The sequence below is a fragment of the Mercenaria mercenaria genome, chromosome 16, assembly GCF_021730395.1.
Source record: "Mercenaria mercenaria strain notata chromosome 16, MADL_Memer_1, whole genome shotgun sequence".
Taxonomy (NCBI): Eukaryota; Metazoa; Mollusca; class Bivalvia; order Venerida; family Veneridae; genus Mercenaria; species Mercenaria mercenaria.
The window spans coordinates 26,889,111-26,917,053 of NC_069376.1; the positions used below are offsets into that span (position 1 = coordinate 26,889,111).

Genomic DNA, 27,943 nt, shown 5'->3' on the forward strand with positions numbered 1-27,943 from the left:
TTTCGATGTTCATTTTTAGCTCACCTGAACTTTTGTGACCGCTCAGCGTCCGTCCTGTGTTGTTAGTCGTCCGTCCATCAGCAATTTCTAAAAAAATCTTCTTCTTCAAAACCACTGGGCAGAATTAAACCAAACTTCACAGAAATGATCCTTGGGTGGTGGCCCCATTTCAAAATTGTTCAAAGAACTGAATTCCACACAGAACACACAGAAGGATATTTAGCATGTGGCATCATCTAATGGTCCTGTTATTCAAATTATGCCCCTGGGATGAAAAGAAGCCCCATCCTGGGGGTACCAAGTTTTACATAGACTTACATAGGAAAAAACTTAAAATCTTCTTGTCTGAAACCACAAAACCTACTAGTAAGCTTTTGATATTTGGTGTGTAGTATTGCCTAGTGGTCCTCTACCAAAATTATTCAAATTATGTCCCTGGGAGTCCCAAGTTTTATATAGACTTATTATGTGCATTGTGAAAATTGTAACATGTATATTGGATGTCTTAAACTATAATACTATAGGGAAAAAAAAACACTTAAAAATCTTTGCGACTGTCTGAAAGTTCAAGGCCTAGGCCTTTGATATTTGGCATGTAGCATTGCCGAGATGTTCAAGTTATGCCCCTTGGTTGAAAAGAGGCCCCATCCCAGTGGTCACTTGTCTACGTACATAGGAAAAATTACTTCAAAAATTAAATTCTTTGTTTGGAATTATTCAATACAGGTACGTCTTGGAAGAAAATGTAACCAAAATCCCTTAAAAATTTAAGGGCCACCTTCCTTACATCTAATTCAACAAATCATCACAGATAAATCACAATAATTTAACTTATAAGAACTGTTAATGGGTTTTAAAGCAAGTATTGATAAATAATTATCAAATACCCCACCCATTTGTACTAACATAGTAAACTCATCTCTTACCAATCCCCTAGGAATCTTTTTCTTATTGTTTGCTGTTCAACCCCTTTAGAAGCAGACAAACTTTCCATTTGTGTCTAAATGGGCAAGTGGCGGAACCTTTGAAACTTTATGCTGTTCATCATATTTGGCCCCGTTCCTTCGGGCTCTAGTTTTTATCTTGTTGCTCTGCCTTTCCCAAGGGTTCAAAGAGTGGTTATTACGGTTCAAGTTTTATTGCATTTCTGTTGATTACATAATTGCGTCTCTTGCTACTATAATGACCACATTAGAAACTCATCTGGTTACTTTTATGTATAGTCCAGCAGTTAACTTGGGAGACTGTAGTTTGTGAAGCGTAACTTTCTTACATGAAAGCAACCACCCCTTTTTAGCTCACCTGTCAAATAGTGACAAGGTGAGCTTTTGTGATCACCCTTCGTCCGTCCGTCAACAATTTCTTGTCTGCACTATAATGTGGTTTAATTTATGATTTTATTTTAACCAAACTTGCACACAACTTGTATCACCATACGATCTTAATTCCTTTCTTGAACTAGCAGGATCCCATAATGAGTTCCAGAGTTATGGCCCCTGAAAGGGCCAAAATTAGCTGTTTTGACCTTGTCTGCACAATAGCAGCTTTTTTTATGATTTGATTTTTACCAAACTTGCTCACAACTTGTATCACCATATGATCTTGGTTGCTTTCTTGAACTGGCCAGATTCCATTATGGATTCCAGAGTTATGGCCCCTGAAAAGGCCAGAATTAGCTATTTTGACCTTGTCTGCACAATAGCAGCTTCATTTATGATTTTATTTTAACCAAACTTGCACACAACTTGTATCACCATAAGATCTTGGTTCCTTTCTTGAACTCACCAGATTCCATTATGGATTCCAGAGTTATGGCCCCTGAAAGGGCCAAAATTAGCTATTTTGACCTTGTCTGCACAATAGCAGCTTCATTTATGATTTGAATTTAATAAAACTTGCACAAAACTTGTGTCACCATAAGATCTTAATTCCTTTCTTGAACTAGCAGGGTCCCATTATGGGTTCCAGTTTTAGCTATTTTGACCTTATCTGCACAATAGCAGCTTTTTTTATGATTTGATTTTTACCAAACTTGCACACAACTTGTATCACCATATGATCTTGGTTCCTTTCTTGAACTGGCCAGATTCCATTATGGATTCCAGAGTTTTGGCCCCTGAAAGGGCCAACATTAGCTATTTTGACCTTGTCTGCATAATAGCAGCTTCATTTATGATTTTATTTTAACCAAACTTGCACACAACTTGTATAACCATAAGATCTTGGTTCCTTTCTTGAACTCAGCAGATTCCATTACGGGTTCCAGAGTTATGGCCCCTAAAAGGGCCAAAATTAGCTATTTTGACCTTGTCTGCACAATAGCAACTTCATTTAGGATTTGATTTTAACCAAACTTGCACACAACTTGTATCACCACAAGATCTTGGTTCCTTTCTTGAACTGGCCAGATTCCATAATGGGTTCCAATGTTATGGCCCTTGATAGGGCCAGAATTAGCTATTTTGACCTTGTCTGCACAATAGCAGCTTCAGTTATGATTTGAATTTAATAAAACTTGCACAAAACTTGTGTCACCACAAGATCTTGGTTCCTTTTTGAACCGGCCAGATCCCATAATGGGTTCCAGAGTTATGGCCCCTGAAAGGGCCAAAATTAGCTATTTTGATCTTATCTGCACAATAGCAGCTTCATTTATGATTTGATTTTAATCAAACTTGCACACAACTTGCATCACCATAAGATCTTGATTCCTTTTCATACGCCCGAAGGGACGTATTGTTATCGCCTCGGTGTCTTTCTGTCGGTTGGTTTGCAATTTCCCTTCCGCTCTGTAACTCTTGAACCCCTTGAAGGATTTCAAAGAAACCTAACGCAAATGTTCACCTCATCTAAACGATGTGCAGAGTGCATGTTTCGGATCCTTCTTGTCCTTAAGTGCAATGATAACAGGTGAGCGATATAGGGCCATTTTGGCCCTCCTGTTAACGTTACTTTCCTATAGTAGAGACCAGTTCTCGACGGGAATGTAATAAAACCGATCTGAAGATGAATGCAGCTAAGCAAAATTAAAGCAGATTCAATTTGACTAAATCTGTTCATGAGAGGTAATGTAAAGGGCAACACCCCTCATCACCCTAGCAACGGCTCAAGCACGACTCTTTATTACATACATATTGAATGGACACCATGATCCCAAAGAACCAGAAAACAACAGAATTGAATCAAAATACAAGAAGCTTTTTACGGCTGCCACACAGCACTTACAGGTTGAGACTGTAAATCTGATTTTATAGAACATGTTGAAATAACATTATCAAGAGAAGGTGGATTGTTTATGAAGTAAAGAATAGATCCATTTAGTGGCCTTTACCCTGAACTATTTTCTTTGCTTATCGTTTGCTTAGCAGTACTCATTTATAAATCAATGTATTGTTGCTAGTAATCACTCAGTTTATCAATTCAAATTGCTCAATCATTTAAACAACCAATAAAACGTGTGGCTCAACAACAACTAAAGGTGTTTCGAAGGAATGGGTGAAAAGGGGAGGAGGAAAAGTAACACAAGTTTTCTGTTTCAACTTTAGTATTTATTAAAATCACTAACAAAATAGAAAAAAAAAACCATTTACAAATGATACAATGCCATAAAATGCAAATGAATGAATGAACATCTCTTCCTGTGAAGAACTGTCATAAATATATTTTCATTTGTAGATAAATATATTTTCATTTGTAGCTGCAAAGTTTAGTAACACATATATTATTATTAATTATAGCTACATTTTTTTTATAAGAAATAATACTGTGCCATCACTTCAGTTCCTCTATAATTTGTGGTTTTAGCAAAAATTATTAGTGCTTGAGGGACATGAATATTTTACAGTGAAATCATTAATATTCATAGGGGACTATTTTTCGTGGACTCCACAGTTGCATCAATCTACAAAATTTTATCCCAACAAAAAAATGCCCATTTATAATTATTATATCCTTTACATTTAAAATCCAAAAAAAATCATGTTTCCAAATTTACAGAAATGATGCAATTTAAAGCCTACAAAATTAAATAATTTCACAGTATCTGAAATGTTATAAATTAAAATAAACAGAAAACTACCATCATTATTACTTCTTGTGTGAGTATTTATTTCGTGGATGTAAGCAACTAGTAAGGAAATCCACAAAAACTAGGCCAGTGTGAATAAAATATTGAGTATTTATTATATAAAAACAATTTTTAATTGCAAAGTTACAAGTTGTTTTAACTGAATCAAAATATATTTGCCTAGTCATATATATAACTTGTGAATTGAAATGGGGCATGGTAACAAGCCTAAAAAGGAAACTATATGTAGGTCATGCGATATGAAGTGATAGCAAGTTGAAAACGAATTTCATTTTTTCTTAGTTTGTCCAAAATTCTGTGATCAAAGAAAAAATTCTTTTAATCTTGCTTTTTTTTCATAGGCCCATAATGAAGAAATTTTCTTGTAATCTAAAAAACATTATCTTTGACTTGTCTGAAGGACATAGGGCATTGACTGGTAAACCATTTGAATATTAACTATTTCAAAGACTTAATTCACATGTAATTATCCTATACACACTTTAATTTCACTTCATATAGAAAACATCTACAGGTTTTGGAACATCTACAAGAAATATTCTAAGCTGCATTTTTATTGTAATAAAGGTAACCAACATGTAAAACAAAAAAAGACAGAAATCTACTTTACATATCAAAACATTCTTATACAATAAAATAACACAGAATTATAACAAATTTATTTGCAGGTACTTCTTATACACAGATGAATGTACAGTATAAAGCCATATCATATATACATCTGTACCTTTCGTAAAGTATATTTATTAAAACAAGAGGCCTAAATCGGCCCTAATCACTAACCTGAAAACCTTTTTCCAGTTTAACTACCTTCTAACCAAGTTTGGTGAAAATGCATTATGAAGTTCATTACTAGTTATTAAACATTTCAATTTTTTGCTGTGATGGCCTGCATTCGTAACCATTCAAACGAAAATGAAACCAAGGGTATTGAAGGCAAGTCTGGTAAAGATCCATCAAGAGCTTCATGGGAAACTAGACTTTTCTCTTTATGTTCTGAAGTCAAGCTGTAATACTGAATAAATTAAGAAAGATCTATCCAAGGATGCTACAGACCAAGTGCAAGTTGAAATATTTTCTTCTATTTTTAGCTCAGACAGCCGCTAAAAGGAGCCAAGTGGAACCTTTTCAACACACTTAAGACAGGTCCAATACAGATCAATCCAGTGGTTCTTAAGTTGTTTTTTCTGAAAATATTTCTTACCCCGACAGCCCCTGAAAGATGCATAGTGCAACTATCTGAACAAATGCAAGAGAGATCAATAAATGAATGCTACATATAAAGTTTGATGAAGATAAGGTTTTTCTTCTTTTTATAGCTCTAGCTGCCACTTTAAGGTGCCAAGCTGAACCATACGATCAAACTTGAGAGGTCTATGCTAGGATGCTACAGTATCAAAATACAAGTTTGCCATTGGTCAATTTCAAATTTAGTGCTCTGAAACAACCTATCAGAAGCTTCAGTTTAAAGATTGGTCGCTAAACTATTGATTTAGGACCATGAAGACATTTTAAACTCAAGTCTGATAACCTTGGCCTAAACGCTTCAGTTTTATGACTAATCTCCAAATTCAAGTCTTATAACCTTGGGCCAAATGCTTGCTTTTAGACTGGTCTCCAAACATAAGTTTTTAAACTTTGAGCCAAAAGCTACAGTTTTCAGACTGGTCTACAAACTCAATAACCTTGGGCCAAATGCTTCAGTTTTAAAACTTATCTCCAAATTCAAGTCTTATAACCTTGGGCCAAATGCTTGTTCTTAGACTAGTCACCAAACGTAAGTTTTAAAACCTTGGGCAAAATGCTACAGTTTTAAAACTGATCTCCAAGTCGGGCCAAATGCTAAAACTGGTCTCTAAACTCAAGTTTTATTACCTTGAACCCCGGCTTTTTTAAACATATATTTTGTAAAGATAATCATAGAGAGAATTCTGTCAATTACAAATTATTACAAACATTCTTGGTCAGAAAGTTGATAAATCTTTTTTTTTCTATGTGGCAATGTGCTCATTTGTGGCAGGTGCTCCTCTTCTACAATTCACCCAGCTGGAATATCAAAGAAATTATGATCAGTTCAATACACTTAAAATTTATATTAAAATATAAAATATCTAATCTATTCTGTCAGCATATATTTTTGTGTTGAGATACCATGTTTGCATCAGTTAACAATTTCTTTTGTTGTACTGGCAACACACTGTTTTATCCCTTTTAAAATTTGATTTAAAATGTTGATCCTATTTCTCAAAAATGTTTTGTATTAATTTGTGTGTGTCATTTTAATTTAATCCTGCAAAAAATCCCATCGCAAAAAATCAAGTCTGATAGCACCTTTTTGCTTTACTCGATCCAACTGTTTTTTATGAATTTTCTGCAAAATATGGATAAATTCTTACCAGATCATCAGCAGAGTCTTCTTCCATTGGTTGTTCCGGTTTCTGTGACTCCTCCCCCTCATTAAATTGTTTGACCTCGTCCTCTGATGCACCATCCTCACACTCCAGTTTTGAGATCAAGCCCTGCTTGTCTGTAAAAAACAGATGTAAACGAAGTTATCACTACTCTTTGGCATCCATGTTAATTAATAGCCATTTACATCATTCTTACTTCTACTTAATGGAAATGAAATACAATGTTATTTGTTTTAGCAAAACAAAAAAAAAAAAACAACAAAAAACAAAAAATCCAAAAAAACAAGGAGCTGCGTTCAATAAACGCTTAATGCCCCCGGTGGCATCCTTGTCCAACCTAGGTCCAAAACGAGGTCAAGGTCAAACTGAGGTCAGGTGATGTTTGAAGATGAGGAATGGTCACAGGTTATATCTGTATTAGTATCAATTCATTCTTGTGAGCGGTATTGATGCTAGACGAAATGGTCCCATTTGGTTAACCAAGAGATGGCCCATATAAAGCAACCGAAGTCCAAAATGAGGTCAAGGTCAAACTGAAGTCAGGTGATGTCTGAAGATGAGGAATGGTCACAGGTTACATCTGCATTAGTATCAAGTCATTCTACTAAGTGGTTAACCTCGTACAGACGGACACCCATACAATTCATGTATTAGGTGGTCATTCCATTGTTTGAAAACAATAGAATGACCACTTAAGGAACAAAAGAATTAAGTGGTTATGGAATGAATACAATGGATTTCTATTGTCTTAGGCCACACCTCCTACCACCTAAGGTACCAATCCTGTGCTTGGACGAACGAACGGACGGACAGGACAATCACTACATGCCTCCCACATCAGTAGATGCCGGGGGCATAGAAAGTCAATTTCTATTTCAATGGAAGCATCATATACATATATTATATAAATGGACAGAACTCTGAATTTCAATTCTTTGTCCAAGCCGATCACAAACAATACAGTCATATTAATTAACAAGCCCTTAAGCATCAGAATTAAAAAAAAAAAAAAAAAAATTCTGAAAGTTTGCAGAACAACTGAAATGCAACTAAATCCATCAAATATGGCAAATGTCTACATATATTAGGCCAAACTAACTGAGTTAGAGAGGAAGTGCATCAAAACTTTAACCTGAATTCTAAGTAAAAAGTAGGGGAGGGGGGGATAATTCCTGAAATATTGTTGTGAGAGTTATGGCCCTTGTTCCATATGATGTGGGTGATGATGAGGAATAACTGTTTTAAGTTGGAAACAAATCAATCAAGTACTTACAGAGATAAAGTGAAAGTGCATCAAAACTTTAACCAAAGTGTGGACGCGGAAGGACGCTGACACCAGGTCGAGTAGGACAGCTCTCCATACGTCGTATAGTCGAGCTAAAAATTGCTAACCTAGATGTACCTAACCTAATTGTTTGGGTGAAGTAATTCTAAAAACACATATTTTGTTTGCCTTTATCACAAACCACTACTTCAAAACAAACATTGCAAATTGTATGCTATAAGCTGTTCTGATGCATAATTATTAACAGAAAATACTTACCAGTACATAATTTGTCAAGAAAGTCCCTCCTTGCTTTTGAAATCAGCGTTTCCTTGAACTCTTTAATAAATGTGTTGTACGATTTGGCCTCTAATTTCTGAAATATACATAAATATCATTTATTTCAAGTACTCCGGAGATTCCTCACTGTTTTAAATCCCGACTAACCTCGGAAAACATCAGATAGTATAACATGTTTGTTTATTTCGACTATAGTACTATTATTTCAGTTATGTAAAGGGCCAGGCAATTCACCTAACAGAGTTCCTGAATGCTGTACCAGTATGTACTTGTTCTCTCCACAAGTAAATGCCAAATTCTGCAAATGAACCAGAGGTGAAGGACACAATGCTTTTTATTGTCATCAGGGTTTCAGAAATCCAATCTATGGGCTACCAATAGTTTTGTCTGGTAGCCCGAACAATTTGGTTATTTTGGCAATATCTGCTTAGTGCTTGTTTACTACAGTTGGATGGAATGCATAAATTGATACAGGGCTTCATAATTTTAGCCAGATGTATATGTAGTTACAGATTTTTATCTGTAAAATACAATTATTATTACCGGTACTCATTAGTGTTGATGTCTGGGCTACCCGATATAGAATTTTAAGGTAGCCCGGCAGGCATGCTTTAAAAAAATTTAGTAGCCAGACTCAATTTTACTGGTAGCCCCCGGGCTCCGGACATGGGATTTCTGAAACCCTGGTCATGAAGAACACAGCCTCATCCAAGGATTAAACTCACAAGATAAACAACAGAACAGTCTACATTGAACAACAGAACACTGAGCAACAGAACAAAGAAACAACAGAACTTTGAATAACAGAACACTGAACATTGAACAACAGAACACTGAGCAACAGAACATTGAGCAACAGAACACTGAGCAACAAAACACTGAACAACAGAACAGTACACAGTCTATGACGAACATCAGAACAGTACAAAATACTGTTATGTTGTCGGATTTTACTGGTTTCAGACATTTCTTGCCAAACATTTCATTTATGAAAATGTGAGTCACAAGGAAAATATCAAGCCTTAGACCTAATTAAAGAGGTTCCCTGTACTATTATGCTTCTCATTCAAAATTACTGTCTATAACAATCGTAAACTGAGCCATGCCATGGGAAAACCAATATAGTGGCTTTGCGACCAGCACGGATCCAGACCAGCCTGTCCATCCGCGCAGTCTGGTCAGGATCCATGCTGTTCGCTTTCAAAGCCTATTACAATTAGAGAAACGGTTAGTGAACAGCAGGGATCCTGACCAGACTGTACGGATGCGCAGGCTGGTCTGGATCCATGCTGGTCACTAAGCCACTATGTTGGTTTTCTCATGGCACGGCTCAACTTATAACTTTGTTGAGTTTGATTTCCTAACTGACCATTACTAATTTAGCACCTTCGTGTGTTACTTACCTTAATACACTGTTCTCTTAGACATTTCAGACAGTCCATGGCTTTCTCATAGAACTGGTCACCAAAACTGTCCAACACAATTTGTTGTATTCTTTTCTGCATTTGTCCACATGCTGAAATTTTAAGATAATACAATCATGTAAACCAGGCACTTGATTTGTTTATATGGGGTGTTAATCGCCAACCCCCAAAAATAATGAGTCATTTATTGACCACAAGCTATCATCCTAAGAAGTTTGACAACCACAGGTTAAAGCATCTTTAATTATTGATTGGCAACCATACTCATCTCTGGGTCACCTCGACCTTGACCTTTGACCAGTGGACACCAAAAACAGTAGTCATCTAATGATTACTAGCAATCATCCTGAAAAGTCTGACCAATGTTAGACCAAGCATTCTCTAGTAAATGTTTAACAAGAGCACCGCCTTGCGGGTGCTGACGCTCATCTGATTTTTTTTGTGTAATAGAAATATTGTCCTACCCATGATTTTTTAAGTCTAAAAAGGGCCATCATTCTTGCAAAAAGCAGGATAGAGTTATGTTTCTTGATGTTCAGTGTCCACTTATGATGGTGAAAAACTGTTGCAAGTTTTAAACCAATAGCTTTGATAGTTTATGAGAAAAGTTGACTTAAACATAATACTCAACCAAGAAAATGATTTTCTAAGTCCAAAAGGGGCAATAATTATTGCAAAAAGCCGGATGGAGTTATGTTGCTTGCTGTACAGGGTTAGCTTATGATGGTCAACAAGTGTTGCAAGTTTCAAAGCAATAGCTTTGATAGTTTAAGAGAAAAAGTTGACCTAAACATAAAACTTAACCAAGAAATCTGATATTTTCTAAGTCCAAAAGGGGCCATAAATCTTGCAAAAAGCAGGATGGAGTTATGTTTCTTGCTGTACAGGGTCAACTTATGATGGTGAACAAGTGTTGCAAGTTTTAAAGCAATAGCTTTGATAGTTTAGGATAAAAGCTGACCTAAACATAAAACTTAACCAAGAAAACTGATTTTCTAAGTCCAAAAGGGGCAATAAATCTTGCAAAAAGCAAGATGGAGTTATGTTTCTTGATGTACAGGGTCTGCTTATGATGGTGAACAAGAATTCCAAGTTTCAAAGCAATAGCTTTGATAGTTTAGGAGAAAAGTTGACCTAAACATAAAACTTAACCAAGAAATCTGATATTTTCTAAGTACAAAAGGGGCAATAAATCTTGCAAAAAGCAAGTTGGAGTTATGTTTCTTGATGTACAGGGTCTGCTTATGATGGTGAACAAGTATTCCAAGTTTCAAAGCAATAGCTTTGATAGTTTAGGAGAAAAGTTGACCTAAACATAAAACTTAACCAAGAAATCTGATATTTTCTAAGTACAAAAGGGGCCATAAATCTTGCAAAAAGCAAGATGGAGTTACGTTTCTTGCTATACAGGGTCAGCTTATGATGGTGAACAAGTATTCCAAGTTTCAAAGCAATAGCTTTGATAGTTTAGGAGAAAAGCTGACCTAAACATAAAACTTAACCAGGCAACGCCGACGCAGACGCCGACGCCGACGCCGACAACCGCTCAAGTGATGACAATAACTCATCATTTTTTTTAAAAAAATCAGATGAGCTAAAAACCACATGGGGTAACAACAAACTGACAATGCGCAGACGATATACCCAGGGACATAATTATACAATTTACATGATTATTCAGAATTTGTCAGACTCCATCAAATCCTAGTGTAACTTCGCAAATGTAAATATTAAAGGTGATTTGTTTGAATGTATTGGTTGGGTTAAGAATCACAACTGTAATCTAGTGACTTTAACAGCTTTTGGATGGAAAAGTTATTCGAAATCAACAGTCTTACCCATAGCCAGGCTCCTAACAGAAAGTTGTATCCAAGGAGTATTTAAGCAAATCTATTAGATATCAAGCGAGTTACCTTCTTCAAATTTATCTTCATCTTTCCTATTTACGATGGCAATAAAGTCATCTACAGGCGTAGTTGAACCAACCTGAAAGTACACAAATATCAAATCTCAGTAGCCTAGTGCGAGAGGTCGTGGGTTCGATCCCTGGCCTCGTCATACCAAAGATGTAACAAGAGCTGTCTGATGACAGCGCGCTCGACTATTCGAAGAATTGATTGAAGAATGGGGTCAAAATATTTCCACGGATATTCAGACAAAAGAAATAAATAGATTAGACAAACAATGTTCCTGTATTACTATGATTTCGATAAGTCTTGCACTAAATGGCAATATATGAGCCAATTTCAAAGTCCAAAAAAGGCCATAATTCAGTCAAAATAGTTATGTACTCTTGCCTACAGACGGAAATCATAATGATAAACAAGTGTTCAAAGTTTAAAAGCCATATGTCAAATAGTTTCACAACATACATGTCTGAGAAAACAATCTTTGTGCCCTACGACTACCAACATGTAAGGAAGGCCATTTGTTCTAGAGAGAAATTTTCCAAAGTCTCCGTTTTTTTCCCCTTTTACACACTGTCAAACCTTTTCACACATTTAAACCATTATTAAGCAGCCTGCCACTGAAGCCATACAATCTGGTTGCTTAAGACAGGCAGATGTATAAGACAAGTTGAAATTAAAACCAAAAGTAAATATGGGAAGTCTGAAGACTGGCTGCTAAATGCAAGAGGTTACTTAACCTTTATCACGTGATTTTGCCTTTGCAGCCAGAGAACACCAAAATCAGCATACAATTCATCAAGGCACTTTGGTCTGCAGTGTTCTCTATCCAGTCAGTACAATTTCAGTGAACACCCCTTTGAATAATAAGTGGCACTGCCCAAACTGAATGATGGACCGGTCCATTTTAGAAATTAGCAGGGTGAAGGTGGATACAGGCTTAGAAAGGTTCAACTTTAGACATTTAAAATGCAAAATTTTGACAAAGATGGATCAAAATACTTCATCATATCACTTGTGATTTATGAAATATATAGGACTGAATGAACATACCTCTGTGACTTTAGATTTAGCCAGATCTTCCATGCCTCCATCCAAGTTATCATCGACCTTGACCTTCTTGGCAGGGGGTCCGTCAGACTCTCCTCTACAAAACAAGAGTGTAGTTTCATTGTAAAATATGAACATTAGTTAAGGAAAAACTAGTTATACAAAGTCATTTTACCTAGAAGGCAATTAATTTTACTTTTTTGCATTTTTTTATGTGTACTAGTACTATTGCAGTATATTTTTTTCTATATTTGCCTCAATAAACATTAGCAATATGTTCATGGATTTCACAGTAAAGTTATCACATATTGGATGTTCATCTGTTCATCAGTTTCATTGTTTGGCTTGAAGCAATGTAATATTATTAGCCCCCCCCCACCCTATAAATATAATGACAGTAAATCTTGACAGAACAAGAGCTGTCACTAATGGTGACAAATGCCCGCGCAGCGCCTTGACCTTTGACCTGGTGACCCCAAAGTCAGTAGGGATCGTGTATTCAATAAGTACTATCAGCATGTGAAGTTTGAAGGTCCTGGGTGCAGTGGTTCGCGAGTAAAGTGCCTTCATGCAAAAAGTTAACGTTGTGATGAACGAACGAACGGACGGACAGACAGTTGAAAACTAATATGCCTCCCTTTGGGGGCATAAAAAAATATACTTTGAAATCATTAACATTTGTGTCAGACTAATTTTTGTGGATTTCGTGGTTGAGTCAATCCACGAAATTTAATCCCAACAAACAAGTAAAATTCCCATTCATTTTGTGTTCAGAAGTTGAAATCCACGAATTCATATCCCTTTTGAAATTGCCGTTTTGAATAAATAAAACCACGAAATTTCATGCCCACGAAATTATATGATTTTACAGTACTCCCTACTTTTCCTGAAACATGTTTTCTCCTGTCTTCTCTTCCTTTTTCTTCACAACCTCTAGCTTGAACTTCTCCTTCAGTGTCTCCATACTTTGTGAACAATTTGTGAGAACTTCTTCAGGTGGTTTTAGAGAATTGGCTATAATGGGAGACAAATCTGGCAGTGGATCATCCGGATTGAGTGCTCTATGTTGTAAACACTGAAAGTGGAAGAAACTGTCTTATAACACCAACTATGGCTTTTATATCAATAAAAATTTCAACAAATAATACATTTGAGCCACACCATGAGAAAACCAACATATTGCATTTGTGACCAGCATGGATCCAGACCAGCCTGCACAACCACGCAATCTGGTCAGGATCCCTGCTGTTCGCTAATAGTTTCTCTAATTGCAATAGGCTTTGAAAGCGAACAGCATGGATCCTGGCCAGACTGCGCAGGCTGGTCTGGATCCATGCCGGCCGCAAATGCACTATGTTGGTTTTCTCATGGTGCAGCTCATTTAAGGTGGTAAACCCATAATGCCACAAAGTCTTGGCAACTACCGTGTTATTACATACATGCTCTTTCTTTACAAGCACAAACAACACTTCTGGAAATTAACCGAACAATTACTGTGAAATCATTTTTATTCGCGTATGACGAATTTTCGCGCTAGAACCGATGCACGAATTTAAGACCGCGCTATTATTATTTTTTAATTTATTTTTTCATTTATAAATTGAAAATGCGTGAATTAAAGCCCGCACAAAACAGTCCTTTTTCACATTTTCGCGAAATTTCATGCCAGCAAATTTAAATGATTTCACAGTATTGTAAACTACCTGATATAATCTCTGAAAGTGTGGGTTAAATGTTAACTTTGGTTTCAAAACTTCACATGGTTTGTCCTCCTCATCCCTGAAAGATAAAAAAATCAGATGCTAAACCTTCATACAGAAACAATCAACACAAGTGAAATATTTACATTGGCCCTGTTCTTTTCCATTATGACATTCAATTTGTATGAACAGCAATAGGAAAGGCGCCAAAGTTATGTCAATGCAGCTTAGTGATAACAGGCCACTGTTTTGACAGAGTCCATGACTGTATAGTCTGGGACAACGTTCCTTAGTTGAAGTGGCAATTGTTCAGTCTTTTTAACGGAATGGTCAGGAAGCTGATTTTAATGTTAAATGCAACATTGTTTAAAAAAATGGAAAGGAATTAAAATGTAAATAATAAGAAATGAATCAATTTTTTCAGAGTTCATGTAAAATGAACGATGGAATAGAATTGGCCAATTAAACACGAATCGCTAGTGCATTTCATGAATATGCCTATCCTTTTCTGTCGTTCATTTCGCATGAACACCAAATTTTTTTTAACTTTTATCATACACTAATCATTGATATGTCCCACAGAAGTTCTTTCAGTGTTGCCAAAATAAGCAAAGGTAATTTAAACTGTGCTGTTTTTGGGTAGGCTTTACTAAGTGATTTCAGGGTTGGCAGCCTTGTTAGACCAAGGATTCAGTCAAAAATCAAAAGCCTGAAAATCATTTTTTTTGTAGGATCTTAATTCAGGACGACACAATTATAGGTCCGACATATAAGAGCTACATGCCTGGGTCTTGCATGCAACACATCATTTTGCTGTAGGGAATATTTGTGACAAGTAATAACAAAATCCCTTGATAGATGGTAGAGTTATAGACTGGACAACTGTAAATCTTTGACTTCCAAGACTTGACCTGCACATTTGAGGTATTGGCTTGTGTCTTGTGCAAACAAACTGTCTTGATTTATTAGGCAGTAAAGACAAAAGTTTAATAATATTCATTTATTTTTGTACCTGAAACAACTTGAATTCAACAATATTTCATTTTGAAAGTTGTTTTGGGTTATTTCTCAGAATATCATGAATTACACACTTACGATCAGGTTTTTTACTGGGCATTCAAAACAGAGAGGCCCTTACTCTAATGTATACACATGGTATATTATAAACCAGGATTAAATGCTGCTATACTAACCGTCCTGCTGTGCTAAGGTCCATATTTGTTATCAAACTGTCCACAGCTGACAACTGATCCGCTGAAAAATTAAATATTGTGTATCAAACACAGCCAGTATTTCACTAACAAATAGAAAACACTGTATTCAACTCCTACAGGATATAGAAAATATTCAAAGATGTGACTTCTTGCCGCAGTTATGGTGAAATGAAATGACGATGGCATGTAGCCATTCAGTTCTTCAAACAGTTCACCTTTTCAAATTCCATTTCATTTTTTGTACAAAATAACTCAATTTCTAGCTGATATATCACTAGAAATAGATGTATGTAATACATGCAGGGTTGCCACTTAGTTGAGAAAACGAAATTCCCTGACCTTTCCCTGACTAAACCACACTTTTCACTGACCAATACCACCATATTTTTTCGGCCTCCTCCTCCCCTACAGCTGTCCAATCCACAGTTGTAAATTTATTTTGTTTTAGATATAACAAACTTTTATTAACAAATATCAAATTCCAAAGTTAACGTAAAAACAAAATTGACTCAAACACATTTAAATTATGCTTTTACACAATTATACCAAAATGTGTTATAGACATACTTATAAATACTGCTTGAAGACTGCCATAGCCACTAAACATTTTAAACATCGGCCCAGAATTTCATTTTTCCCTGCCTTTTCTAAAATTTCATTTTTCACTGACCATTATCAAGATTTCCCCGACAATTCACTGACCTTGAAAAAAAAAATTTTTTTCCCTGACTTTTCAGGGTAAGTGGCAACCCTGACATGGGGCATTTTAGCAGTACACTGACCTGCAATGATGCATTCAGCTCTCTTGGATTTTGCCGGACCTAATCACTCTTTTGGAATCCTTGCCTGGCAAAATCCACTTGAGTCAAATATGACATTGCTGATCAAGTTGCTATAGTAATATTTCCATTATGTACTAGACTCCAAAGTTTGGCTTCTGCAATATTTATAAACAAGAGGGCCATGAAGGCCCTGTATCGCTCACCTGACCTACTGACCTAATGATCATCAAGATTAACATTCTTACCAAGTTTCATTAAGATATGGTCATAAATGTGGCCTCTAAAGTGTTAACTAGCTATTCCTTTGATTTCACCCTGTGACCTAGTTTCTGACCCCACACGAGTTTCATGAAGATACAGTCATAAATGTGGCCTCTACAGTGTTAACAAGCTTTTCCTTTGATTTGACCTAGTGACCTAGTTTTTGACCCCACCTAACCCAGATTTGAATTTGACCTATAGATCATCAAGATTAACATTCTGACCAACTTTCATTAAGATATGGTCATAAATGTGGCCTCTAAAGTGTTAACTAGCTTTTCCTATGATTTGACCCGGTGACCTAGTTTTTGACCTGACATGACCCAGTTTCGAACTTGACCTAAAGATCATCAAGTTTAACATTCTGCACAAATAGGTATTTTTCACGGCAGACATATCTTCATGAAACTTAATCATCAAGTTTAACATTCTGACTAAGTTTCATGAAGATACAATCATAAATGTGGCCTTTAGAGTGTTAACAAGCTTTTCCTTTGATTTGACCTAGTGACCTAGTTTTTGATCCCACCTGACCCAGATTTGAACTTGACCTATAGATCATCAAGATTAACATTTTGACCAAGTTTCATTAAGATATGGTCATAAATGTGGCCTCTACAGTGTAAACTAGCTTTGCCTTTGATTTGACCGGGTGACCTAGTTTTTGGCCCTACATGACCCAGATTCAAAATGGACCTTGAGATCATCAAGATTAACATTCTGACTTAAGTTTCATAAAGATACAGTCGTAAGTGTGGCCTCTACAATGTTAACAAGCTTTTCCTTTGATTTGACCTGGTGACCTAGTTTTTGAACCCAGATGACCCAATATCAAACTCATCCAAGATTTTATTGAGGGTAACATTCTGACCAAGTTTCATTAAGATTGGGCCAAAATTGTGACCTCCAGAGTGTTAACAAGCTTTTACTTTGATTTGACCTAGTGACCTAGTTTTTGACTCAAGATAACCCAATATCGAACTTGTCCAAGATTTTATTGAGGGTAACATTCTGACCAAGTTTCATTAAGATTGGGCTAAAATTGTGACCTCCAGAGTGTTAACAAGTTTTTCCTTTGATTTGACCTAGTGACCTAGTTTTTGACCCCAGATGACCCAATATCGAACTCGTCCAAGATTTTATTAAGGGTAACATTCAAACTTCTGTCAGATTGTCACCAAAATTTACTTTTGCTTTTTTTATATGTTAAAAGAAAGTTACCAATATCTTCAATAAGGAAAACAGTAAATTGAGAGCAAAACTTTCTACTGTATATAAAATAGATCATACCTGATGGTTTGTATTTTTTATTGGTCTGATTTTCTTCTTTCACAGGCAACGATCCGAATGTAAACTGCCGCACATCTTCCATAAAAGGTAATTCAAACCAATATAAACACTGAAATATATAAATCACAACAGGTTTATTATTGTTCGGTTTAACAGTTACACTACAGTGGAATCTGCCTTAGTGAAATCTGTATTATACAACCGCTTGCCTTAAGCTAGTTAGCAAACTTCCCAAATTGTTTCTGTTCTATTTTCAACTGGTCCTAAGCTGCCACTTACCTTGAGCAGCAGCCAGATTATGTTGCTCTTTTCCCTTGCTGCTAATACAGGTTTGACTGGATTTCGTATATGGCCAACATTTTATCAAAATAGATGTTTGTTCATTCCTCAAGAGAAATAAACAGTTACTGGTCATAAAAGCAGAACTAAAAACTTTCCTACATGAACCATGCGAGGAGAAAAAGAGGTGTTGCAGAAATTGTCTTAAATCATCACAGATAACACCTGCCTCGCTATTACTTACAACCTACAGTACAACAGTCCTGATTGGAAGTCTTAAGCCCTACCAACTGACCTAAATGAGCTTGTAAAACTTCAGATAAGAACACAAATACAGATAACGAGAAAACTGGCAAAAGTTTTTAATAATCCATTTTTTTTCTAAGGCAAAATGTCATATATATTTTTCATATGTAAACATGCAAGGTTGAAGAGTGGTGACGACAATCGGTAATAACCATACCTTTACCTTCTTGTAATGGGTTTTAGCATTTTACTAATGTTCATGCAGCATATATGAGCATGTGGTTTTCTGTTCATGCAGCAGAATGCCAAAATGGCATACAGAGATTATGTAACCAAACAGAAATTTTGTCAAAACAAAAGTCAGAGTAACTTTTGTTGGTTTGTTTTGGGGTTAGAACAATTTTTCAACAGTATTTCAGTTACTTAACAACAGGGAGTTAACCTAACCAGTGGTCCTGGATTCTGTAACAGTACAAACCTGTTCTCCAAATTTTTAATTTAACTGCTAACTACTTCCCCACTTAAATCAACACTGGAGGATGAATGATTTCAGATGCAATGTCTATCAATATTTTCCATGTGAAAAAGGGATTTTTTTTTTCAAAAAAAAAAAAGTCAAGAGTTATGGGACCTGGTAAGTGAGCTTGTTGTATGATACTCAAATCATAAATCATAATGTAAGTTTCTACATGGTATCTGTATCACTTCAACAGATGGGACGAGCTGGGATAAAAGTAAATCCAGTATAGCCTGTCCAGATGTTTTTTGTATAAAGAGCATGCATTTTTAGTGATGTCACTACAGTAATTGTCATATAATAATGTCACGAACAATACATATTATTTCGGGAAATATCAAAATCTAAGTGTCATTGTGTTCAATGTTTTAACGTGACAGGCAAGAACAAGAGCCCCGCAATGCGGAGCAATATACGCCTGAAGATTTGACCTTGACCTTGAAATGAGCCATCCAACACATTTGCTCTGCAAGTCATCTCAATGTGGTGAACATTTGTGCCAAGTTCCTTTAAAATCCTTCGAGCAGTTGAAGAGTTACAGAGCAGACACAAAACAAAGTCATATGACCTTTGACCCTTAAGTGTGACCTTGACCATGAAACGAGCCATCCAAAACATGCGCTCTGCAAGTCGTTACGACGTGGTGTACATCTGTGTCAAGTTTCTTTGAAATCCAAGAGGTTCAAGAGTTACAGAGCGGACATGGAATTGCTAACGTATGGATGGACAGAAACCGGCGCCATAACATAAAACGTCCCTTTGGCTGTATGGATTCCATGCTGTCCCTTATGTGCAGAAAACCTGGTCTTACACAGGCTAACGTGTAACATCTATGTAGAATACTCATGAGATTCCAAGGAACTCAATGACTACCCTTACAAATCAAAATTCTGTCAAGCCATACTTATTATGGCATAAACCCAGGAAAACATTGCAAATATGAGCCGCACCATGAGAAAACCAACAGTGCATTTGCGACCAGCTTGGATCCAGACCTGCCTGCGCATCCGATCCATGCTGTTCGCTTTCAAAGCCTATTGCAATTAAAGAAACAGTTAGCAAACAGCATGGATCCTGACCAAACTACGCTGATGCGCAGGCTGGTCTAGATCCATGCTGGTTGCAAATGCACTATAATGGTTGTCTCATGGTGCAGCTAAATTATTTATTTTTCGAAACTCACTTTAAGGTTCAAAGACTACAATAATTAGCATCAAAAGTTTTTAATCTATCATACGTACTTCATACCCTGCCTTTAAATGTGGGATAAGACAACCAACTCTGGGGCTAGAAGCTGCATTATAAACTCTTCTCGCTATGGCAACCATGTTTGTCTCATACAGGGCATTAATAATGGCCGACAATGCCACAGCTGCTGCCTGTAATAACAGAATTGTTTCTTGTCAATAATGGTTTAAAAACTTAAATATTTAAAGGGAAAATGACAATAGAATCCTGACTGTCTAAGCAGCCCCCTGAATTAAAAGATCCTATCTTAAACGCCCCTGTTTCACCTTAGCTACATAATTTCCTTTATAAACTAGAGCTGCTTTTGAGAAAAGCGTATGTCTCCCAGAACTGCCTAATATTTGATAGTTTTGGAGCAAGTTTTGGAGAAAATGGCCTTTCATTATATATCTGAGTCAACCATGCACCAAGACATGTATCACTGGCATCAGTATTTTCAGTAATTCAAGGGCAATAATTCTGAGCCGATTTGCCTAGTTATCAAACTTGGCAGAGGACTTATTATCACACACATTTTGTTCAAGTTTGTGAAGATCGGATGAGATCTGTTTGACTTAAAGAGTGTGGACAAGATTTGTGACAGACACACAGACAGGAGTAAATCAATATGTCTCCCACACAACTGTGTGGTGGGAGACATAATTAACTTAAACATCTCCCTGCCTGGTGTTTTCAGACTGGCATCAAACTCTCCTTTTTGTGCTAGAAACACCTACATGTATATAATTTTAGATTGGTATCAACACACTTTTCAATTTCTGTTAGAAAAGCCTGTAACATTTCAGACTGGTTATCAAAACATTTTTCAATTTGTGCTAGAAACTGTATTTTATCTTGAAAATCTTTTTTCTATTTACTATCTCTATTCATGAATTTCTAACCTCGTCTCCTTTCTCTGCGACTACACTCATGACACCATCTCCCATCATCTCATGTCTTTTTACCTGCCAATATAAGGAAGTAAAACTTCTAAATTCTCTTTGACTATACCATTATACCTATAGTTTGCACTTAACAATATTCTATGCCAAGCTTGAATATTAAATCTGCATTTTACACTCTTAAAAATCTTTGTTTTTGTTTTTTTTGTTTTTTCTGTCAAATTTTCAGCTGCACAGACACAATGTATCAGGTAAGTCATAATGGTGACTTGCAAGCTTTCAGTAGTGAAAGACATCAGGTGTTAGATGTGGCATGCAGGCACCTTGCTAGAGCCACCAATCTTTTCCAAGACAGTTTGACAGATTCCTCACAAGGGGACATAAGCTGGTATTGAAGCCAAAGAAGAGAAGATTAAGTGATCTGACACATATTCAGTTAGTTCATAGTAGAAAAAATACAACCATCTTGTCTCAATATATCTTAGATCATTCATTATCCTTTTAATGTAAGTAGTTGATATATTACTATTGCAGTAGTTGCGTAACAGTCAGCAAAAATACTTATAGTTCAGGTCTTTTATTTCTTATATCTCCTTTTAGATGGACAGGATAGTAAGTTTTACTGCAAAGAAGTTTGACAACTGTTCTGTAACAACAGCTAAGCAGTTAAAAATACTGTATTACAAAATATATATTCCGGACTGTGTAACGTAGTCTTTATTATGTGATCTCATGGCACACTGTCAAGAATTCACAAAACGTGTGTTTTTTGTTTTATGACATAATTCAAATTAATATTCAACAATATTCTGAATTCGCTGGTGGCACTTTTTGCAAATATTAGCGAAATAAAACCTATTGTGAAATCATTTTTATTCGCGTAGGACGAATTTTCGCGTATTTCGCGCTAAGACCGATGCGCGAATTTAAGACCGCGCTATTATTTTTTAATTATATTTTTTCATTACTAAAATTGAAAATGCGCGAATTAAAGCCCGTGCGAAACAGTCCTTTTTCACGTTTGCGCGAAATTTCATGTCAGCGAATTTAAATGATTTCACAGTATTGCAAGTATTTCCCAATGTACAGTTGGATGAAGAAAAACACATACATTTTCAGCCTTTGTAAATCCTAGAACTTTGAAACATTTCTCTGCCTTGTATTTCATGTTTAGTTTATCATCATCTGTCATTGGGACCAGTGTGTTACCATAGCGATGACCTGTAAATGGTAAGTCACTACATGTTATAACTGTTACTGCATTTTCCTGTATGTAACAACTGTGACTGCAGTGTCCTGTACATACACTTAAATGTTACCATTGTGACTGCAGTCAGGGTTTTTTTTTGGCTGTTTTTATAGCCGTTATTCCGCTATATTCCCAATGCCAAAAAGTATGTTTTTTTCCCAAAATGAGTGCAAAAATTCCCAATCTACATTATGAAAAAATTTTTCATCAAAATTGCACAAAAATTGACCAAATTATGGACAATTTTGTATTTGGAAGTATGTTAAAGATGTTCTAAAATGTGAAACAAGTGTATGAGAAAGTGCTTAAACACATCCTTACTTTATCCTTTGGGACTAAATATTTCCCGATTTGGAACATTTAAGCGTCAAAATTCCCAATTTTTGGGGTATAGGCTATGTTCCCAAATTAGCTAGAAAAAACCCTGGCAGTGTCCTATATGTATACAACAGTATTACCATTGTGACTGCCATGTCCTGTCTATAAACTACAATTTTACAACTGTGACTACAGTGTCCTCTACGTACACAATCAATGTAACGACTGTTACCACAGTATACTGCATGTATACTACAATGCTAAATCTGTTACTGCAAGGTCCTGTATGCATACCCAATCTTGTCATTAAACAGTAAGGGAAACTTCCCATTCCAAAAGTGACCTATGGGTTTTTATCAACTTTCTGAATGGGGATCTTAATACTTATAGTAATTTACTTCCAGCTAAGCTAAATCACCATTTTTTTTACTTGTTTCAGAAGGATTTGTGTATAAGAATATACATGGTACTATTGAATATAATGCACCACTGTGAGCCCGAGATATATTCTGTTCAAAATGTTTATAAATGAACTTTTAAGATTTTTCATTCAACTTCTGAATCAGGGTCCACGCTTCTAGGCGACGTGAGCGAAGTGGTCGCTTTTTTTCTGATGACTTCGCTCTGTTTGTACAGAAAAGCGAAAAACAAGTCGCCCTAAAATCTGGCGCCTGAGGCAGTTATCATACATGTATATATCACATCTATCAGCTTCTAATCAGCTTGTAAAAACATTACATAATCAATTAGCGAAACTTATCCCGTTACGGGTTGTGAACTTCACCTGTCAACAAAGTATATCACCGAATATCGTTAGGATGATTTTAATTGGCCAAAAACTTTGGAAACACCAATCAAACGAGGCAAAACAAAATTGCCTTTAATTGATTTTGTGCATCACGGATAAAAAGTGTGTGCATCACATGTGAAAACAAACAACTAAAAACTGTCAAAAGTAGGGTAAATAAAAACAAAAACACAAGTATGTCGGCGCAAGAGTCAGTAGCTGATTATAGGATGATAGCCCATCGCAAATTGACCGATAGATCATAGGGCCTAAAGAAAAGCTCTGAATAATAACCAGAGTTGTTCGTAATGTATGGTTTTAATTGCGGCTGCCAGACATAAATATCCGTGTTATACACAAATTAAATTGAAATTCAGACAACAGATATTTAATTTCAATCAATAAAAATCAATCACAATCAATATTAGATAAGAACACATTGGCTTTTATCTTTTTGTAAAAGTTTTCGAAAACGAAAGTAGGCTGTCAGTATTTCTGCTCGCGGTGACAACTTGCCGGTATTTCATGAACATTTTTCTTAATTTTCTTCAATAAAAGGTATTGTCATTGTAGACTTTAATATCAGATACTGTCCAGTGCTGTTAAATTGTCTTTGCATCATCACAATTTGTCAAAGATATTCTTTAGACTGAAGAATTGGGCAATGCTTATGAAAGTGTATCAGTATCCGGACATAAAATTTTGGATATCCGGATTTTGACCAGCGGGGGTTTAAGACAGGGGTGTGCAGGGATAAGAATTGAAAAATTAATTTTCTATTGTTAGTTTTGACTGGTGGAAGGAAGATGAGCATGGCAAATCGCACTGTGTTATATGTAGACTGGCAAAATTTGATAATGCATATGCGAGGGGTCATGACACATGAGCCGAACAACAAATCACACTACACATGCCTGTTATAATACTGATGGTGATTTAGTATTATTTATGAATGTGTCAAACTACTGCATAAATACATGCTCACTGTGTGTGTTTGTATTTTATACTTGGCATTTTGTACTTATTTTTTAAAATAATAAATAAATAACTAAAATAATAAAATAAAATTTTGTAAAATATGTGTTGTTTTGAAATGTTATTCCTTTGTGTTGTACCATCAAAACTGTAATATACGGTTTAATTAATGACCGTTTTGACCCACAGCCTCACTTCTCCCTGTTCTGAGAAAACTTCTCCCTATTTTCACTGAAGGGAGAAGTCACTTCTCCCAATTTTTCTGGGCTAGCTTGAACCCTGCTGAATTTCTAATTTTCAAAGCTTCCTGAATTGCACATGTTCTAGAGATTTTGGAACAATGTTCTACCTTACTTCTGGAAATTGAAAGGAGTAGTACCTCAAACCTCAAACAAGTAACACCTTCAGTGTCCTACCTTCTACCATATCCTCTTTGTCCACCTCTGTCTCCTCTTCATCATTTTTGTGATATGTTCTCAATGTTCCAACCTCCATGTCAGTGTCCTTAGCATACACCTTCTTCCAAGACTGTTTCAGCTTGAAATCCTTCAACTACAACAAAATCTCTGATAGATAAACTACAACAAACTCAATCTCTTTTAGTGACAGTCTACAATACCTATTTATTGTGCACCTACAAATTTTCTGTCTAAAATAGAGCTTGTATTTTACACAAAAACAAACATAAAATTGTGTCATAACTGACCGAATGCTTCAGCCAAGAAGGCAAATTTTACGTTGAATCTAATGTAATGACGAGGCTTCAGCATTCCATGTGTCAAAAAGCTTACTATTTCAAAGGAGTGTGTTTAGCCTTATCTGCCTACAATCATAGAAAGATTGTGCTTGGATAATATTAGAAATAGGAGGTGGTATATGATGAACAAGTCATTGAAACAGTACTTTTAACTGTAACGATACATTCAGCTTTTGTGTATTCCAGGCCTGGAAGAATCCACTTAAGCAGAATGCATCATTAAGAACAAGGTTCTGTTATAATATAATCTATTACTTTCGTTTGTACACTGTATTTTTCACCAAATATGTTGACCAATTAAGATTGATCTTTCAAACTCTTCTAGATATTTTATACACATTCAGTGATTCTTTATTTAAAAGGACGGCAATGGCTTGTTCTATGGGCCATTCCACATAGAAGCTTAAGCATTCATGTCAATTCATAGTCTCTAAAACTGAACAGCCACATGGGTTCAAGTGAAAAGTTTTTAAGTGTTTTCAGTTTAGAAGTGTTTACTTTCAGTACTAAGTACTTTTTTCAACCAAGACAGCGGTTCTGTTTGATAGAGTTCACTTTTCAGGGTTCCACGAACAGCTATGACAAGCACATTCCTGTTCACCTTGCCGATGCACATGTCAAACCTCGAAAAATTAAACCAAACAAAAATATGAATGTCTCACCTTAACATAACCATTGATCGGTATCTTGAGATCAGGTCCAATCTCCAAAGGACATTTCCATGCTGTTGGCCGCACTTGCCTCGACTGAAAATACGCCAGGGCTGGTAGTGCCTCACTGAAAAGTAAAAAAAATAAATCTGACAGAACCAAAATATTTGTTACTTAGCAAAGTGTCTTACATAATAAAGTACCTTTAAATCTGTTAAAACTTACATTTATGCTTAGAGCATTAACAAAAGTCTCAAAAACTGCTATGGACTTCCTTTAATGACATATCTGCTTTCAAATTTCATTTCTTTTTTCAAATACAAATTAAGGGAAATGGTGGTCTTGTGGTTAAGGTGTGGCAGATCAACCCCCAAAGTCGTGGGTTCGAGCCTTACGCGTGTCGCGACCATGCCCTTCATATCACACCAGTACTGGCTTCTCCAAGAAGCGGACTCTAGAATGATTCAAGTAAGCTCTAAGTTTTCATCATAACAGGGTTTTTTCTTGCTGTTTTGGGAACATAGCCTATACCCCCAAAACTGGGAATTTTGACGTGTATATGTTCCAGATTGGGAAATATTTAGTCCCATAGGATATAGTAAGGATGTGTTTAAGCACTTTCTCATACACTTGTTTCACATTGTACAACCTCTTTAACATACTGCCATTACAAAATTGTCCATAATTTGGTCAATGTTTGTGCAATTTTGATGATTTTTTTTTCAGAATGTAGATTGGGAATTTTTGCACTCACTTTGGGAAAAAACATACTTTTTGGCATTGGGAATATAGCCCAATAACGGCTATAAAAACGGCCGAAAAAAAACCCCTGCATAATCAAGATAAAATAAATTCTTATAAACTTTAAGTATAAATTCTTGAGCCACCAGCTGCTTCTAATTCGAAGCTTGGGTGAAAATTTCAAATATCAACTACTCACAGTTTGATGTATTTTAAGTGTACCATGAAATCAATTAATTTTGTTGATATGAAATTCCACGGTTTGTGCCAAACAGCTGCTTTATTGGAATATGACATTATGAGCATAAATTAAATGAGAATTTTACGTTTCCTCGGATTTAATGTTGTGGATCGAACCCAAGCACCAAATTCACAAAAATTATGTTTGCTTGGATTTAATGTTGTGAATCGAACCCAAGCACCAAATCAGCATTCCCACTGACTTTTTGAAAAGTGGGTACATGTACCCACATACTTTAGAAAATGTGGGTACATGATAAACAAGAGCTGTCTGATGACAGCACGCTCGACTATTCGAAGAATTGATTGAAGAATGGGGTCAAAATATTTGCACGGATATTCAGACAAAAGAAATAAATAGATTAGACAAACAATGTTCCTGTATTACTTTGATTTTTGATAAGTCTTGCACTAAATGGCAATATATGAGCCAATTTCAAAGTCCAACAAGAGCACCGCCTTGCGGGTGCTGACGCTCATCTGATTTTTTTTTGTGTAATAGAAATATTGTCCTACCCATGATTTTCTAAGTCTAAAAAGGGCCATCATTCTTGCAAAAAGCAGGATAGAGTTATGTTTCTTGATGTTCAGTGTCCACATATGATGGTGAAAAACTGTTGCAAGTTTTAAAGCAATAGGTTTGATAGTTTATGAGAAAAGTGGACTTAAACATAATACTCAAGCAAGAAAATGATTTTCTAAGTCCAAAAGGGGCAATAATTATTGCAAAAAGCAGGATGGAGTTATGTTGCTTGCTGTACAGCGTCAGCTTATGATGGTGAACATGTGTTGCAAGTTTCAAAGCAATAGCTTTGATAGTTTAAGAGAAAAAGTTGACCTAAACATAAAACTTAACCAAGAAATCTGATATTTTCTAAGTCCAAAAGGGGCCATAAATCTTGCAAAAAGCAGGATGGAGTTATGTTTCTTGCTGTACAGGGTCAACTTATGATGGTGAACAAGTGTTGCAAGTATTAAAGCAATAGCTTTGACAGTTTAGGAGAAAAGTTGACCTAAACATAAAACTTAACCAAGAAATCTGATATTTTCTAAGTCCAAAAGGGGCCATAAATCTTACAAAAATCAAGATGGAGTTATGTTTCTTGCTATACAGGGTCAGCTTATGATGGTGAACAAGTATTCCAAGTTTCAAAGCAATAGCTTTGATAGTTTAGGAGAAAAGCTGACCTAAACATAAAACTTAACCAAGAAAACTGATTTTCTAAGTCCAAAAGGGGCAATAATTCTTGCAAAAAGCAAGATGGAATTATGTTTCTTAATGTACAGGGTCTGCTTATGATGGTGAACAAGTATTCCAAGTTTCAAAGCAATAGCTTTGATAGTTTAGGAGAAAAGTTGACCTAA

General features: G+C 35.9%; 1 protein-coding gene across 2 annotated transcripts in view; it reads right to left on the minus strand.

The window, feature by feature from the left end:
- Positions 1-3,526: 3,526 nt before the first annotated feature.
- The window catches only part of LOC123561223 (X-ray repair cross-complementing protein 5-like), a 40,237-nt gene continuing 15,820 nt past the window's right edge, over positions 3,527-27,943 (minus strand). The window contains exons 7-22 of one of the 2 annotated variants that reach the window (XR_008367788.1): positions 25,610-25,724; positions 24,607-24,742; positions 21,973-22,082; positions 20,862-20,924; positions 19,974-20,111; positions 17,691-17,799; positions 15,337-15,397; positions 14,147-14,222; positions 13,325-13,518; positions 12,447-12,540; positions 11,400-11,472; positions 9,466-9,578; positions 8,042-8,138; positions 6,484-6,614; positions 5,773-6,133; positions 3,527-5,672 (exon numbers count right to left, since the gene is read on the minus strand). Coding sequence is in view for 1 of the 2 variants with exons in the window: in XM_053526478.1 (XP_053382453.1) it covers positions 6,119-6,133; positions 6,484-6,614; positions 8,042-8,138; positions 9,466-9,578; positions 11,400-11,472; positions 12,447-12,540; positions 13,325-13,518; positions 14,147-14,222; positions 15,337-15,397; positions 17,691-17,799; positions 19,974-20,111; positions 20,862-20,924; positions 21,973-22,082; positions 24,607-24,742; positions 25,610-25,724 (1,525 nt within the window). In the remaining variant the exon portion in view is untranslated. Of the gene's footprint in view, positions 6,134-6,483; positions 6,615-8,041; positions 8,139-9,465; positions 9,579-11,399; positions 11,473-12,446; positions 12,541-13,324; positions 13,519-14,146; positions 14,223-15,336; positions 15,398-17,690; positions 17,800-19,973; positions 20,112-20,861; positions 20,925-21,972; positions 22,083-24,606; positions 24,743-25,609; positions 25,725-27,943 lie in introns of both variants that reach the window. The other variant, XM_053526478.1, reaches the window with a different exon arrangement.